The sequence below is a fragment of the Phacochoerus africanus genome, chromosome 7, assembly GCF_016906955.1.
Source record: "Phacochoerus africanus isolate WHEZ1 chromosome 7, ROS_Pafr_v1, whole genome shotgun sequence".
NCBI classification, from domain to species: Eukaryota; Metazoa; Chordata; class Mammalia; order Artiodactyla; family Suidae; genus Phacochoerus; species Phacochoerus africanus.
In genome coordinates, this window is record NC_062550.1 from 22,106,969 (window position 1) to 22,121,254 (window position 14,286).

A 14,286-nucleotide genomic window follows, 5' to 3' on the forward strand; every position below is an offset into this window, starting at 1 on the left:
TTCCTGGATGTTCAGTCTCTTAGTGACTCTGTGAGTCATTAGAGTAGGTGCTTTACACATGCGGTTTAATTTAGTCTTCACAGCGACTCCTTGAGGTGTAGGTATTATGATCCATTTTATAGATGAGAAAACAGAGGCTAGAAGAAGTTAAGTAACTTTTAGCTGAGTTCACACATTTAGTAAGTGGTGGTGCTAGAATTTGAACCCAGTTCTTCTCACTCCAAAGCTTTTCTCTCCCCTCTCTCTGCCATGAGATTCAAAAAATGTATAATCTAGCTGGTGAGATAAGCCATACTCTCACCTCCAATCTGAAAAGATAACTGATGGTACCAGTGTGATCAGTGTAAGTGATACCAGCTTAAGGAGGGAGAGATGAGCTTGGGCTGAAGTTAACAGGGAGGGCTCCACAGAGAATGAGATTTGAGTTAGGCCTCAAGGGTGAGTGTCACTTAGATAGAAGTAGAAAAGAGGTGATTAGGACAAACTCTGGTCTTTTTCTCCTTCCTATGTAGGGAAAAACCTGGTTCTTCCTCTACTCTGTGTGTCTATCCTGTGAGTCTCCTTTACTCTCCCATAGAACACTGTGACACTTCTGGTCACCAAATGTGTGGAGGTTTTCCTCCACACCAATTCTTTGTGACATCAGTTGGGTGTCCTACAATTTAACTCAATTCTGACACTATCTACCAGGAGACAGTGTCAGATCACATAGGTTAAGGACTCAGCCCCACAAGTCTGCACCTCCTTCTCCCCTTTCAGAAGCCAATTGCAAGCCTGGGTAATCACATGTGCTTCTGACCAACCGGCTACAGATCAGAGGTTCTGATATCCTCCTCCTCAGGTTCCATTAATTTGTTAGAGTAGGGGTAGGGGTAGTGGTATGGGGCTACATCTTGGGAAACACATTTACTGGTTTATTAAAGGATGTGATAAAGGATGCAGATGAGCAGCCAGATGGCAAAATACATAGGGTGAGGCCTGAGAGGGTCCTAATGGCAGGAGCTTCTGTCCCCGTGGAGTTGGGGTGCATCACCCTCGTGGGACATGGATGTGTTCCCAACCTGGAAGGTCTCTGAGCCCCATGCTACTGGGATTTTAGAAAGGCTTCCTCATGTAAGCATGATCAATTATTAACTCCATTTCCAGGCCTTCTCCCCTCTCTGGAGAAGTGGGGGGAGGGTGCTGAAAATTCCCAGATTCTAATCAAGGCTTCGTCTTTCTGGTGACCAGCCCCTATCCAGGAGCCTACCTAGAGTTGCTGCATAGGAACAAAAAATGCTGGTATTTTTATCACTTAGGAAGTTATGAGAGTTTTAGAAGACCTGTGTCAGGAACCAGGGGTAGGGACCGACATGCATCTATCTTATCTCTCAAGAAGAAAGGACACTCTAGAAGAGGGACACATGTGAGCCAAAGTAAATTGTAAGAAAGTAAATGGTAGTTTGGAGACAGTGAATAAATTGGCTGCATTGACTGAGATTGAAAAAGCAAATTTGTACTGTGAAGTATCTGAATGCCAAGCTAAAGCATTATTTTCCACTTCCACCCCCACCTCCCTACCCCTCTAGTTTTGGGAGCTCTGTGAAAGGAATATTTAGAAAAGCTGGTAGTACACCAAAGTTTTAAAATCTGTGATCCAGGGGTCTTGACTACCTGTAGCTTCTGCCAAGCACTTCTCTCCTGGGATACTTCTCCAGAATGTCATTTTCTTCTCTGCCAGGTAACTCTGAGTGTCTTTGAGCTGGCATCTGCTGCGGGGGTGGGCTGTGACATTGACCCAGCCCTGGTGGCTGCCATTGCCAATCTGAAAACAGGTAAGATTTGGGAAAGGGGGCAGTGAAGGGCTTGGGCCCCATTTTGGGGTGGGAAAATGTCACTGTCAGAGAAGGCTTTATTTGGGATTGTGAATTCCAAGGTCAAAAACTGGGAGCTAAGGAAAGACTTAAAGCACAGTCCCTAATCCCCAGAAAATACTTCCACAGGCAATTTAGATTTCTAGTAAGGTTCCATCCAGTTGATCTGTCAATCAGCTAAAAAGTATTCAGTGAGAGTCTGATACTCAGCAAGTGCTCAAAGGAATTTCCAGTCTGGTTGGGGGAATAAGATTAATGCAAACAAAACAGTGAGCGCATAATACATAGTAGACATGATTTCATGCTAAGTTGTGTGATGTAGCATCCAAGTTCCCTAGAATGATCTTGTGCTCTCCCTTCCCCTCCTCTGTAATCACCTTGACACCATTCACTTCTTCCCCCGGTCTCACACTTGTCTCTTAAATTTCCATCACATATTTCCTCTGATTAGCACATTCATACTTGCACACACTCAGAATAGGATGGAAGCAGGGGGCTGGCATTAAGCCCTTTCAAAATTGCCAGACTTACTCTCCTTCTTCTCTTGGCTTTGATGAGACTCTTTCCTCTCCTTCCTGCCTCTCCACTCCATCAGGCAGCTGACAGAGTGCCCTCAGACTGCGTATCAGCAGAGCCCTTTGCCAAGGGCTCTGCTCAGATGACAGGGAAGGCCTCCAGGACCCAGGCACCTCACTGTAAGTGGGGCTGGTACTATCCCCAGCACAATAATGACTTGCCTATAGTGCTCTGTATTTTCACAGATATTTTCTCATGTGATCCTCCCTGTAATTCTGTGAAGAAGGACCCCATAGAAGAAAACTCCTAGGAGTTCCCGTCGTGGCTCAGTGGTTAACGAATCCAGCTAGGAATCATGAGGTTTCGGGTTCGATCCCTGGCCTTGCTCAGTGGGTTAAGGATCCGGCGTTGTCATGAGCTGTGGTGCAGGTTGCAGATGCAGCTCGGATCCCAGGTTGCTGTGGCTGTGGTGTAGGCCGGCAGCTACAGCTCTGATTAGACCCCTAGCCTGGGAGCCTCCATATGCCGTGGGAGCGGCCCTAGAAAAGGCAAAAAAGAAAAAAAAAGAAAACTCCTGTTTGCTGACCTTACTCTCTTTTCCTCTTTCCAGATGCATCATCCCCTGAGGAAGAATATAAGGTGGCCTGCCTGCTTTTGATCTTTCTTGCTGTTTCCCTCCCCCTCCTTGCCACGGACCCTTCTTCCTTCTACAGCATTGAGAAAGATGGTAAGTAAGGAGTAGGCTTGAGGGGCCAGTGCAGTTGAGGTCAGTGTCATGGGGTAGGGAGATGAGACGGAGACATATATTTGGAAAATATAGACTTTTGACTCAGATGTAAAGTTCTGTTTCAAAAAGCGCTTGAGAATGAACGGTCCATAAAATTCAATTCTAGTAAAATTTCATAGGACTCTCGCTCTCCTAGTCCTCAAATACCTTCCAGTCCTTTGGTGTCAAATAGGGGTAGCCTAGCCTGAAAAAATGAGAAGTGACCAGCAAGGGTGGCTTGGAGTGGCTCACATTCCTTTCCTTTTTCTCCCCTTCCATCAATAATAACCTAGGTTACAGCAACAATATTCACTGCTTGACCAAAGCCATCATCCAGGTGTCTGCTGCCCTCTTCACACTCTACAACAAGAACATTGAAACTCACCTCAAGGAATTTCTGGTGGTGAGTGGGTCTAGGTTATAAAGAATGGATGATTGCAAAGTCTAGGGGGAACTGTTTTGACTTAAATCCATAGACATTTATTGTTGAGCAGGCCTTGGCATCTAAGTCCCATCCTGTTCATTCATTAAGCAGTGAGAGGCCACTTTGTGAAAGGCAGGGCTTTCTCAAGTTCCCCTATAGCTGGCATTTCAGCCTCTGCCCAAGTGCTTGGCCTAAGAGTCAGCAAGTCTGAGTTCTAGTTCTGGATCTGCCGCTGAGAAGTTGTATAACCTGAGGAGCCAAACTTTTGGGGCCTCAGTTTTCCCATTTGTTAAATTGAGAGATTAAACTGAATCCATGATTTACTACCTTGCTGTACATTAGGATATCCTGAAGAGTTTCTTGAAATACAGATTTCAACAAACAAACAAACAAAAACCGGATTACTGATCCTCACACCAGACCTACTGAAGTAGAATATTCTAGGGTGAGTCTGTTTTTAAGAACGTGTCCAGGAGACCTGATGCACAGTGAAGTTGGAGAGATACTGAGTTTTATAATCTGTAAAGCCTTTTCCAACTCATAACACTGATAAAAAGTCAAACTTTTTTCATATTCTCAAATTTCATTGTAAATCAGCATCTCCTTGAAAAATTCTGATTCAGTAGATTAGAGGTGGGACTGGAAAATTTGCATGTCAACAAGTTCCCAGGTAATACTGATGCGGCCCATCCTGCGGTCTCACTTTGAGAAGCGCTTGTCTAGCTTTCAAGGAACTGGAACTTACAGTTAGGCAGCTGATTTTATTGTAGGTTATGTCCAATTTGTTTGAAAAGTATTGTTAAAATTTTTTTATTTCAGCTGAAGTTTGACTCCCTGTAACTATCATCATTGATCTTAGTTTTGCCTCTGGAAAAACACGGAATAAGTAATCTCTTTCCATTGTTGAAAGATGCCCCAGAGTTTTCCTTTCTAAATCCTCCATGGAGAAATCCTAGCCATACACTTCTGATACATGGTCCATTACCCATTGCCTGCTAGAGCATTCTCAGCAATGGGGAGCTTATTCCTTTTCAAAGCATGGTCGTGATTTAAAAACTAGGGCCTCATCTGTCTCCATGTTTTGGAGGAAACAGTAGATCATATTCTCTACGGACTCATACCTTTGTCCTGAGAAGTATGTGTCAGAGACTTGGAAGCTTAGTGAGAGGGTCTCTATTTAAACTGGGGCAGCAAGCCAGACAGAATGGGCTCTCAGCCTCTTAGATATAAAGAGGATTCACTCCAGATCTCAAAGATGGGGTGAGAAGGGATTTTCCCCCTTCCTTGTTTTTCCCTCTTTGTTTGCTAAATGCAGGTAACCTGGGCCTGGGTTACAATTAATCACATTTTCCCCTCCCTCTTTGATCTATTGGAAGCCTGGAGGTGAATGGAGAGAGCAGCCGTTTGGGAGTTGACAGGAGGAGAATAGCAAAAGCACTGTGTCTGAATCAGAGGCCCAGCTCTGCCTCTAGTTGGGGGGGGGTGGGGAGTTAGCTGTAAACAGCCTGATGACAGTGGTGTCTGGAGGCTGCCCAGGAAAAGAGATTAATCTATTGCCATTACCTGCCTCCGTTGCAGGTTCTTTCTTTGCCCCTTGCAGCCTCTCCTTCAGCACCCCCAGAAACCTCCTGTTGTCTGCACTGGCTGATTTAGAGGCAGTGTGCATTTCTGAAACCTGGGGGATTTGCCACTTTTCCACCCTGAGCCTCCAGAAATATCCCAGCCCTTCTTAACTCTCCTCCTTGATCTTTTCTTGACTTCCTGTAGCCCAAGGCTGTCTACTCTGACCTCCATAAAAATCTGCTTCCTTACAAATTCTTCTCTTACAGGTGGCCTCTGTCAGCCTCCTGCAGCTGGGCCAGGAGACTGACAAGCTTAAAACCAGAAATCGGGAATCCATTTCTCTGCTCATGCGCTTGGTATGTATCTGGTTTAAGTTGGCCTTAGAGGAAGGGCTAGAGGGAGACTCCTCTTTAGGGTCCTTGGCTCTCAGCCACTGTTATCACCCAAAAGCATTAATTTAGAACTTAATTCTGCCTGAATAGGTCTAGTCCTCACATTCTGGCCGATATTTTAGACTTGTGCTATAATCCCAAGGTAGGGTCTTCCTTAGCCTCTTGCTGACTGGGTGCCTTTCCCTGCAGTCTTCTTGAGTCTGATCTGGTGCAGCAGCTGTTCCCTAATCCATAAGTACCTACCTGTCCAGTATGTGTGTAGTTTCACTTGATCACTTTCTACTGCTGTATTTCTTGTCCTTAAGAGTACCATGAAGGGTGTTCCCACTGGTGCAATGGGTTAAGAATCTGACTGCAGTGGCTCAGGTCCCTGCAGAGATGCGGGTTCGATCCCCACCCGACACAGTGTGTTAAGGATCCAGCATTGCTGCAGCTGTGGCATAGGACACTGCTGGAGTAGGTCGCTGCTGCCGCTCAGATTTAATCCCTGGCCGGGAAACTTCGATATGCCGTGGGTGTGGCCATAAAAAAAGAAATGCCATGAAGAAGATGCTGAGTAGCACAGAGCTGAACTGGGGGAAGAGGATGGGAGGCTCAGGGGAGGGAAGGGATATTTGCTGAAAAGCTATGAGGGAGGGAGCCAAGTGGGCCGAGAACCAGGCAGCTCCTGCTGTCTCTTCTGTCTTCCCAAGCTGTGGGCTTTCCCCTATTTTGGCAGGAAGTTCTGGGAACTCTGACTCAACTAACTCTTAAAAAATCTTTTCTTCATGACCCTCTTTCCTCTTCAGCATGCTTACTCACTCTTTCGCTCTAAAGTTGGATTCCCCAAGCTAGTGCTACACTTAGATGGGGACAGGAGGGGCTCCTGCCCAGGGCCCCACTCTGGCCTACGGGGTGAGGACATGCCTACCTGGAGCCTGTGCTGGAGATTTCTGGGGCCTTCTCTTCTAAGCAGCTCCAGCCTACTTGTAGGGCTTGTGTGGGTCTTCCTCAGGTCCACCCTACTGAGGCGGACTGTGCTGCTGGCAGGTACACCCTACTGAGGCGGACTGTGCTGCTGGCAGGTACACCTCTAGAGCCCACAGAATGTTAGGCTGGAGTTTAGATGTACAGATAGGAAGTAGACTGAGGGTGGGAGGGAAGCAGGGGGCAGACTGGAGGCTGATTCTCTCTTTTCACCCTATTCTGGTGCAAAACTTTGCAGAATCTAAGAATTCTTAATTAAAACCTGCCTTCCATGAAATTGTAAAGGTGCACTCAGCCCATCATATGCACAGGTTCTATAGCCACAGATTCAACCATACATGGATTGAAAATATTCCGGAAAGTTCCATAAAACACAACTTCAATTTGCCCACACCAGCAACTATTTACATTTCATTTACATTGTATTTACAAGTGTTTACATAGCATTTACATTGTATGTGGTATTATAAGTAATCTAGAGATGATTTAAAGTTTATGGGAAGATATTGTAGGTTATATGCAAATATTGTGCCATTTTATATAAGGAACTTGGGCAACCATGGAGACAACTACATATTGTGAAGGCTGAAAGAAAGAATATAATAGTTTGTCTGATTTATTTAGTCATATGGTATGTGGGCTTCCATTTGTACTCTTGGCCAAGCCCACAAATATTAGGGGCGGGCAGGCCTGAGACTCCCACTGGGTATTCTTTAAATACACAGCCACTAAGTGGAATCTGTATCTCTCTTTCTCCAGCTAGAAAAAGGCCTAAGTTAGGCTGATTAAGAATATTGGTGGAGGAGTTCCCATTGTGGCTCAGTGGTATGAATCTCACTAGTATCCTTGAAGGATGTGGGTTTGATCCCTGGCCTTGCTCAGTGGGTTAAGGATCTGGTCATGCCATGCATGAGCTGTGGTGAAGGTTGCAGATGCGGCTCAGATCCAGCATTGCAGTGGCTGTGGCTGTGGTTTAGGCTGGCAGCTGCAGCTCCAGTTCGACCCCTAGCCTGGGAACTTCTATATGCCATGGGTGCAGCCCTTAAAAAAAAAAAAAAAAAAGACGCAAAAAAGAATTATGATGGAGAAGAGAATGGACATGAGGGTGTGTGTGTGTAGTGAGGGTTGAGAAGGCAGAGGGGGAAGGCCAAGTGCAGTGTGCTAGATAGAGCACAGTCTTCCAAGCAGCATGACCTGGGCGAGTTAATTAACCTTTCTGAGACTCTTGATTCTTTAGTCCTAAAAGTGGGCAATTATCTTTTTTAAGAAAACTTTAATTTTTTTTTTTTGGTCTTTTTGCCATTTCTTGGGCCACTCCCGCAGCATATGGAGGTTCCCAGGCTAAGGGTTGAATCAGAGCTGTAGCCACTGGCCTACGCCAGAGCCACAGCAATGCGGGATCTGAGCCTCGTCTGCAACCTACACCATAGCTCACGCACGGCAATGCCTGATCCTTAACCCACTGAGAAAGGCCAGGGATAGAACCTGCAACCTCATGGTTCATAGTCAGATTCGTTAATCACTGAGCCGCGATGGGAACGCCAAGAAAACTTTAATTTTTAAAAAATTTTACAAAATTTTATTGAAGTATAGTTGATTTACAATGTTGTGATAATTTCTGCTGTACAACATAGTGATTCAGCAATACGTATACGCACATCCATTCTTTCTCAGATTCTTTTCCCATATAGATTATCACAGAATGTAAGATGGACAATTATCCTTATGATAGAGTGGTGAGGATTCATGACATAGTATATATGAAAGTGCCTACCACATAGTAGATGCCAAACAAATGTTTGTTCTCTCTCTCTGCTGCTCATTTTAGTTTCTGGATGACTTAGGCATGCCTGTTCATTTCCTTGGGAAGTTTTCACCTCTGTAAGGCTGGGGGTGATTCTGTATTGCCACTCAGCGCTGCTTCCTCTCTCTGTTTTGTGTGCCCCCCACTCCCCCCAAAGCGTGGGAAGGTGTCTGCCCCTTGTGGCGTCACAGTGAGGCCTGCACAGTGGCTGGAACAGAGCTAGGACAGGTGCTTTTTGTAGGAGGGAGGAGACAGAGGGACTAGCTGCTGCAAAGCAATTTAAATGCAAATATTTCCCCAGAGAAATTGGAAATGACTGAAGGGAAGGAGCTGTATTCTGAGTTAACGGGCTACTCTTGTTTCCCCAAATCCTGGCCAGGCACTTTTCTCCCTGGGATCTTCCTGTCTTAGCTCTCAAGCCTCAGCAGTGCCCACTCCCACTATTGCCAGATTGTTCCTGGCATGGGTTTCACAGGGGAAGGAATGGCTCTCATAGAATCATGGAATCCTAGATGTCAGAACCAACCAGATGCTGGCAGTTAGTGCAGTCCTCATAACTCATAGGTGAGGAAAGGGAGGGAAAGATGAGAGCTAGGGTTTACCCCCAAATATATGGGCAGATTTAGGGCTAGAATCATTTCTTGGCCTGCACGCTAGGGCTCTTTCCACTACTGTGAATTTCCTCTAGTTAGGAACCATGTGATTTCCTGTGCTTAATAGAGCAAAGAATAGAAGTCTTGGGCCAGTGGATCCTTCTTGAAGCCATCACTCATTTCCCTGCACCCGAGGGTCATAGCCTGGAAAAGAGGTCTTATCTCTCTCCTGGCTTAAGGTTTGAAAGTCTTGCCTAACAGGAAATTCTGTTATCCAACATAAGATCGAGCTCCAGTTTTACAGGCAGATTTCCTTTCCTTCAGCCTGCAGTGTTGGCTCTTCTGAGGTTGTTGTGTGTATTGTGTGGGCATAGTTTGAGAATAGTAGTATCTTACAAATTTTGAAACTTGAAAGGACTTCAGAGAGAGAAACATGTTAGAGTAGAGATGGTAGCTTGTTTTTCCTTAGTAAATTTTTAGGAACTGAAACACCAGACGTATTGGGAAGGCCTATCTGTGTGAACTGCCAGAGGATATGGGACACTTCTCTCTAGAGTGTATTTTTTAGTTCCACAACCTCTTGGATGAGGAAAGTAGCAAAGAAAACACACGCTATTTCTTCCTTAGGGAAGGGGACGCTCTGGCCCAGCACTAGGCTGTGCTGCTCTTGGCTTATATCCCCCTGCCCCCTCCCCTCAGCCTTACCCAGGCATCTTCATTTGTCTTTCTGCATGGCTGTGGGGGCTGCCGGGATTACCACAGCACACAGGCTTCTAATTAAACTAATTAATCATGCCTGCTCCTTTATGCAGCATCCTTACTGTTCCCTAAGCGCTGTACTAAGGGAGGGAGGAGACTGAGGCCCAGCACAAGGGGACCCATGTGGATTCGAGGCCCCTCTTTCTTGGCTTGCAGTGGTGACTGTTTCTCTGCAAAGCTTTGTCATTAGCGCTTTTATCCATCCTTACCTGCATCTGTGCTGCCCACCCACATATGATTTGGCATCCAGAATGGGAAGAATGGGAGTTTTTTTGCCGCTAGAAAAGGGATTCTTTGCTGCCTTCTGCTTCTGAGCCCTTCATATAACCCTTAGGAGGGGCAGGGGTGCCATTATAATGGAGCTGAAGAGGCTACATTGCTTTCCTAGAGCGACGTGAAGTGAGGGAGGAAGCGGTCTTGGAACCCTGTTCACCTGTAACTCTAAGGGCCCCCGAGGGCCCAGGGACCTGAATAAAGAGGGGCAGGATGTCACAGAGGTAAGCAGTACTTGGGGTTCTCATCTCTCTCGGCCCCTTCTCTTCCAGGTGGTGGAGGAGTCCTCCTTCCTGACCCTGGACATGCTGGAGTCCTGCTTCCCTTATGTCCTGCTTCGAAATGCCTATCGCGAGGTGTCCCGGGCCTTCCACCTGAACCGAGTGCTGGCCAGTACCCACTGAAGGGCCCTTTGCACCTGCCTGAACTCATGCTGTCCTGGAAGCTGTGGTCATTGTCTCAAAGGGTGGGGTCACCAGGGAGAGGATCAGCCAGAGCTGGTAATGAAGGATATGGAGGAACAGCCCAGGGCTGAGGAATCCTAGAGAAATGGGGCTGGTGGTGGGTGGTGGTGGGGGAAGATGGAGGACTTTTTTATGGAGAAAAGTTAGGGGATTGGGGCCACATGTATCAATTTTTACAATGAAAAAACCGTGGCATGCAAGTGTGTTTTCTGTCTTCCGGGGACTAGAGCTTGAGCTCTGACTGGCATGGGTGTCTCCGACCTTCACCACTATTCTAGGATAATGCTGGCGGGCAGAGATGATCAATCATCATATTAAACCATAATGAGCTTATAATCCTCCCACTGGAGCTGCTATTGTCTCCTGCACATTCATTAGGACAATTATCTCCTCTCTTCCTTTTCCAAATGTGTTCAGCAAACATTCAGCCTGCTCCTCCTGCAAAATAGTCTCAATGGAACCCCTTTTTTCCTTTGGGGGGGCTCTTTTAGGAGTCGTGGGTCTCTTCCTGTGCTTCCAGCTCCACAGCCTGCAGGGGCAGTGAGGGAGGTGCTTGTGAGAGATTTTCATTGCCCCAACACCCCCTTCACCTGCCCTACCACACCTTGTAGGTAACCAGTAAGTTCTCTCGTTTAACCCCTCCTGCTTTTCCTTGACATCGCCACAACCCAGAGCAGAGGGTGAGTCTAGATTAGTTCTAGGTCACAGGAAAACTGACTGGACCAGAGTCATGTGAGTTTCCGTCACATACCATTTTAGGGGTATTCTCCCTCCTATTTGGAGGGACTAATTTAACCCAAATCCCCTTGTCAGCCTGGGTACAGCTGTTGCTCCTGGCAGGGATTTCTCTTCTACATCTTAAATTTCATAGACCTCATTAGTTTATAGGGACCTGAGAGTGAGTATACTTGAGGGAGTACAAGCTGTTTCAACTTAGCCCTTTTCTGCACTAATTAGAATTTCAAGTGTCACAAAGCCTGGGGCGCTCAAGATAGCACTAAACTAGGTTTAGTTAACTCCCAGGAAACAGTGGGCCCCATCCATCACTTCTGTGTACCCAGTGCCAGGGAGGACTAGAGCAACAGATCATACATATCACCAGTATAGAGCGGTTGGAATGGGCAAAAATAATTAACTAGTTAATTAGGCTCACATCTATACTTCCATGAAAAAAGGGATGCACTTGGTTTTCAAAAACCATCCGGAGTTCATTAAAGCTATTTGTTAGCTGTTTTTAGATTTTTGTGTGTCTTGATCTTTATTTCTCAAGACCCAGGCTTAGTTAATATTTTTAAAACTTGGCACCCATAATCACTACACAGATTTTTCATAGCAACAATTGTCTACTCTTTAGGATAAAAGCATCAAAGTGTCCTGCTTTGGGCATCCCCTAATTGTCCTTCCTTGCTGTGGAAAGAACATTATGTTCTTAGGAGTGATTTGGGGTCAGGCCTACTGAGACTGAGGGCGAATTTGATGAGGAAGAGAAAGCTCAAAGTATCTGAACAACTACCCTTACACTCTTATTATCTCTGCTGGGATCTTCCTGAGGAGACGGGAGATCCCTTTTCCATCTGCATGTGGAACTGCTTAAGAGGAGTCTCCCAGAGGATAGCAAGACAAGTTGCTGCAGGGGAGTGGATGGTAGATATTAATACTTTTAATATTTTTTAAAAATTTTGAGATAACTGATGCACATGCACTTTTAGGAAATAGTTCAGAGAGGTCCTGTGTACCTTTATCAGTTTCCCTCAGTGGTAACGTCTTGCAAAACTATAGTATACCATCATAAGCAGGATGTTGACATTGATCCAACCCACTAATGTTCTTTAGATTTCTCCAGTTTTACTTGTACTTGTTTCACTGTGTGTATTTAGTTCTGTACAGCTTTATCACGTGAAGGTTCGTGCATCTGCTACCGTGGTCAAGATCAGAATAATTCCATCACTATAAGGACCCCTCATGTTGTTCTTTTATGTCCCTCCCGCAGCCCCCTTCCTCTTCAACCCTAATCGTTGGCAACATAAATCTTTTTCTAAAATTTTGTCGTGTGACATAATATCTATGTATAAGCATATACTTAACAAACACACTTCTCTATCATACTTTTTCAAAGTGCTCTTACACCCTTAAGGCAATTCTGCAAGGTAGCCAGGGATGCCTTTCCTATTTCAGGCCAGTAAGCAGATGCAGAGACGTAAATGACTTAATGAAGGTCACATGTTTGGCAGTACATCTGGGACTGGGACCCAGGTCTGACATTCAGTCCTAGGCGACATTTGCACTGACTGCCTCTTCACCTGGGAGGACTTAGCTGTTAGGATCAAGAGAGAGTAGAAAGAGCAAAAATAGGAGGAGGTGAGGATATATGGCCTTTACTGCCTGGAACAAAAGATGAATGTCTGGAAGTGAAGAACAGATGAGGTATCAGAACCTATTGGCATTTTAGGCAGTTGGTTTCCTTGACCAGGGGGATCTCTGACCTCTTACAGTCTGGGATGCAATCAACTATGAACTGGTTTCTGCTCTCAGGTTCCCAGCTTGCTTTATTTAGGCCTAAAAGGAACTGAAGAATGAATATCAGAAAGAAATTCTGACCCCAATTGTTTTGTCTCGCGGGCAGAGAGTAGGTTCTAGCCTCAGCATTTTCATTAGTTCAGTGTTTTCATTAAAATCTCCATTAACTTGTTTCAAGCAGCAATGAGATGGAATTATCCCTCCCACCAGACCTGGGGCGAGATGCTTGCAAAGGAGCTTTGGTTCTTTGGGCAGTAAAAACAGTGCTTCCTCCACTGCGGTGTTCAGTCCAGTGGGCAGGTGTGGGCAGCCTCTACCCTTTGGCACTTTGCCTGTGAGGAAGTGAACAACCATGGTTTGAGCACGGGGACCCAGAAGGGTAAGGAGGTCCCTGCTAGGGACATGACTTCCCTAACCTTAGGCCTTCACGCCTAGATCATTTCTTCGCCAACAAAGTTTGACTTTGAGAAGAAGCTGGCACATGGTTGAGCAGCACTCACACGGTTGGGGGAAGAGTGTTCTTCCAGTCCTCCGCCCTACAGGGCCTCCTGCTCTTCCTAAGTACCTGTCATCAAAGGAGATGAAGATGAACCCCCCCCTCAGCCCCCACACCTCAATGAGTTGTCAAGCCCTCTCCCTCCCACCTGAATAGGAAGCAGGAGCAGCAGGCCAGATTGCAGGTTGAGGAAGTCAGAAGTGAACTTGAGCTGAGTTTGCAGCTCTGGAGAGATTGAGGAGCAGGCTTTTCTCTTGTCACTTTGGAAGGAGAGGATTGTGAGGCCGCCCCTTTAAATAGCATTCCCGTGGGAGGTAGATCACATCCAGCCGTCACCTGCTGCCAAAGCATCATTTTTGGTCTCTATCAAACTCAAAGCTTGTCGGAAGGGATTGCGGGGTTAGGGAATTGAGGAGGCATGGTCTCCAAGGAGCAGGGGCAGTTTGGAAGCTGAAAAGGAGAAGGATGAGGTTGAGCAGAAGCCTGGGAATGCTGCCAGTGGGGGACAAGGGGGAAAGATGGAGTGAAGAGCAGTGGTCTTTTGAGCCTATGAATGGAGCAGTCATACCCTATTCTTATCTCTCTAGCAGTAGGATAAGGCAGAAATGGGATTGCATTGAAACAAGAGGGATGAGGTTGAGGTTAAATGCCAGGACTGGTGATGAAAGGAAGAGAAAGAGAGCCACAGAACAGAAAAGCACTAGAAAAGAGACTTGGCCCTGGTTTTATCACTTACTCTCTGTGGAACCGCATAATTTTTCTGGGCTTAGTTTTCCCATTTGTTAAATAAATTGGGTTAGACTAGATGACTATGAAGTATCTTTCATGAATAATGTGTGCGTGTGTATGAGACTTTTTTTTTTTTTTTCCTGACTGTGGCATGCGGAGGTTCCTGGCCAG

General features: G+C 46.0%; 1 protein-coding gene across 1 annotated transcript in view; it reads left to right on the forward strand.

The window, feature by feature from the left end:
- NCKAP1L (NCK associated protein 1 like) overlaps positions 1 to 10,709 on the forward strand; it is a 41,593-nt gene extending 30,884 nt beyond the window's left edge. The window contains exons 27-31 of the mRNA XM_047786826.1: positions 1,721 to 1,814; positions 2,980 to 3,096; positions 3,429 to 3,538; positions 5,389 to 5,478; positions 10,182 to 10,709. Coding sequence (XP_047642782.1) covers positions 1,721 to 1,814; positions 2,980 to 3,096; positions 3,429 to 3,538; positions 5,389 to 5,478; positions 10,182 to 10,313 — 543 coding nt within the window. The 3' untranslated portion in view covers positions 10,314 to 10,709. The remainder of the gene's footprint in view (positions 1 to 1,720; positions 1,815 to 2,979; positions 3,097 to 3,428; positions 3,539 to 5,388; positions 5,479 to 10,181) is intronic.
- The last annotated feature ends 3,577 nt before the right edge of the window (positions 10,710 to 14,286 follow it).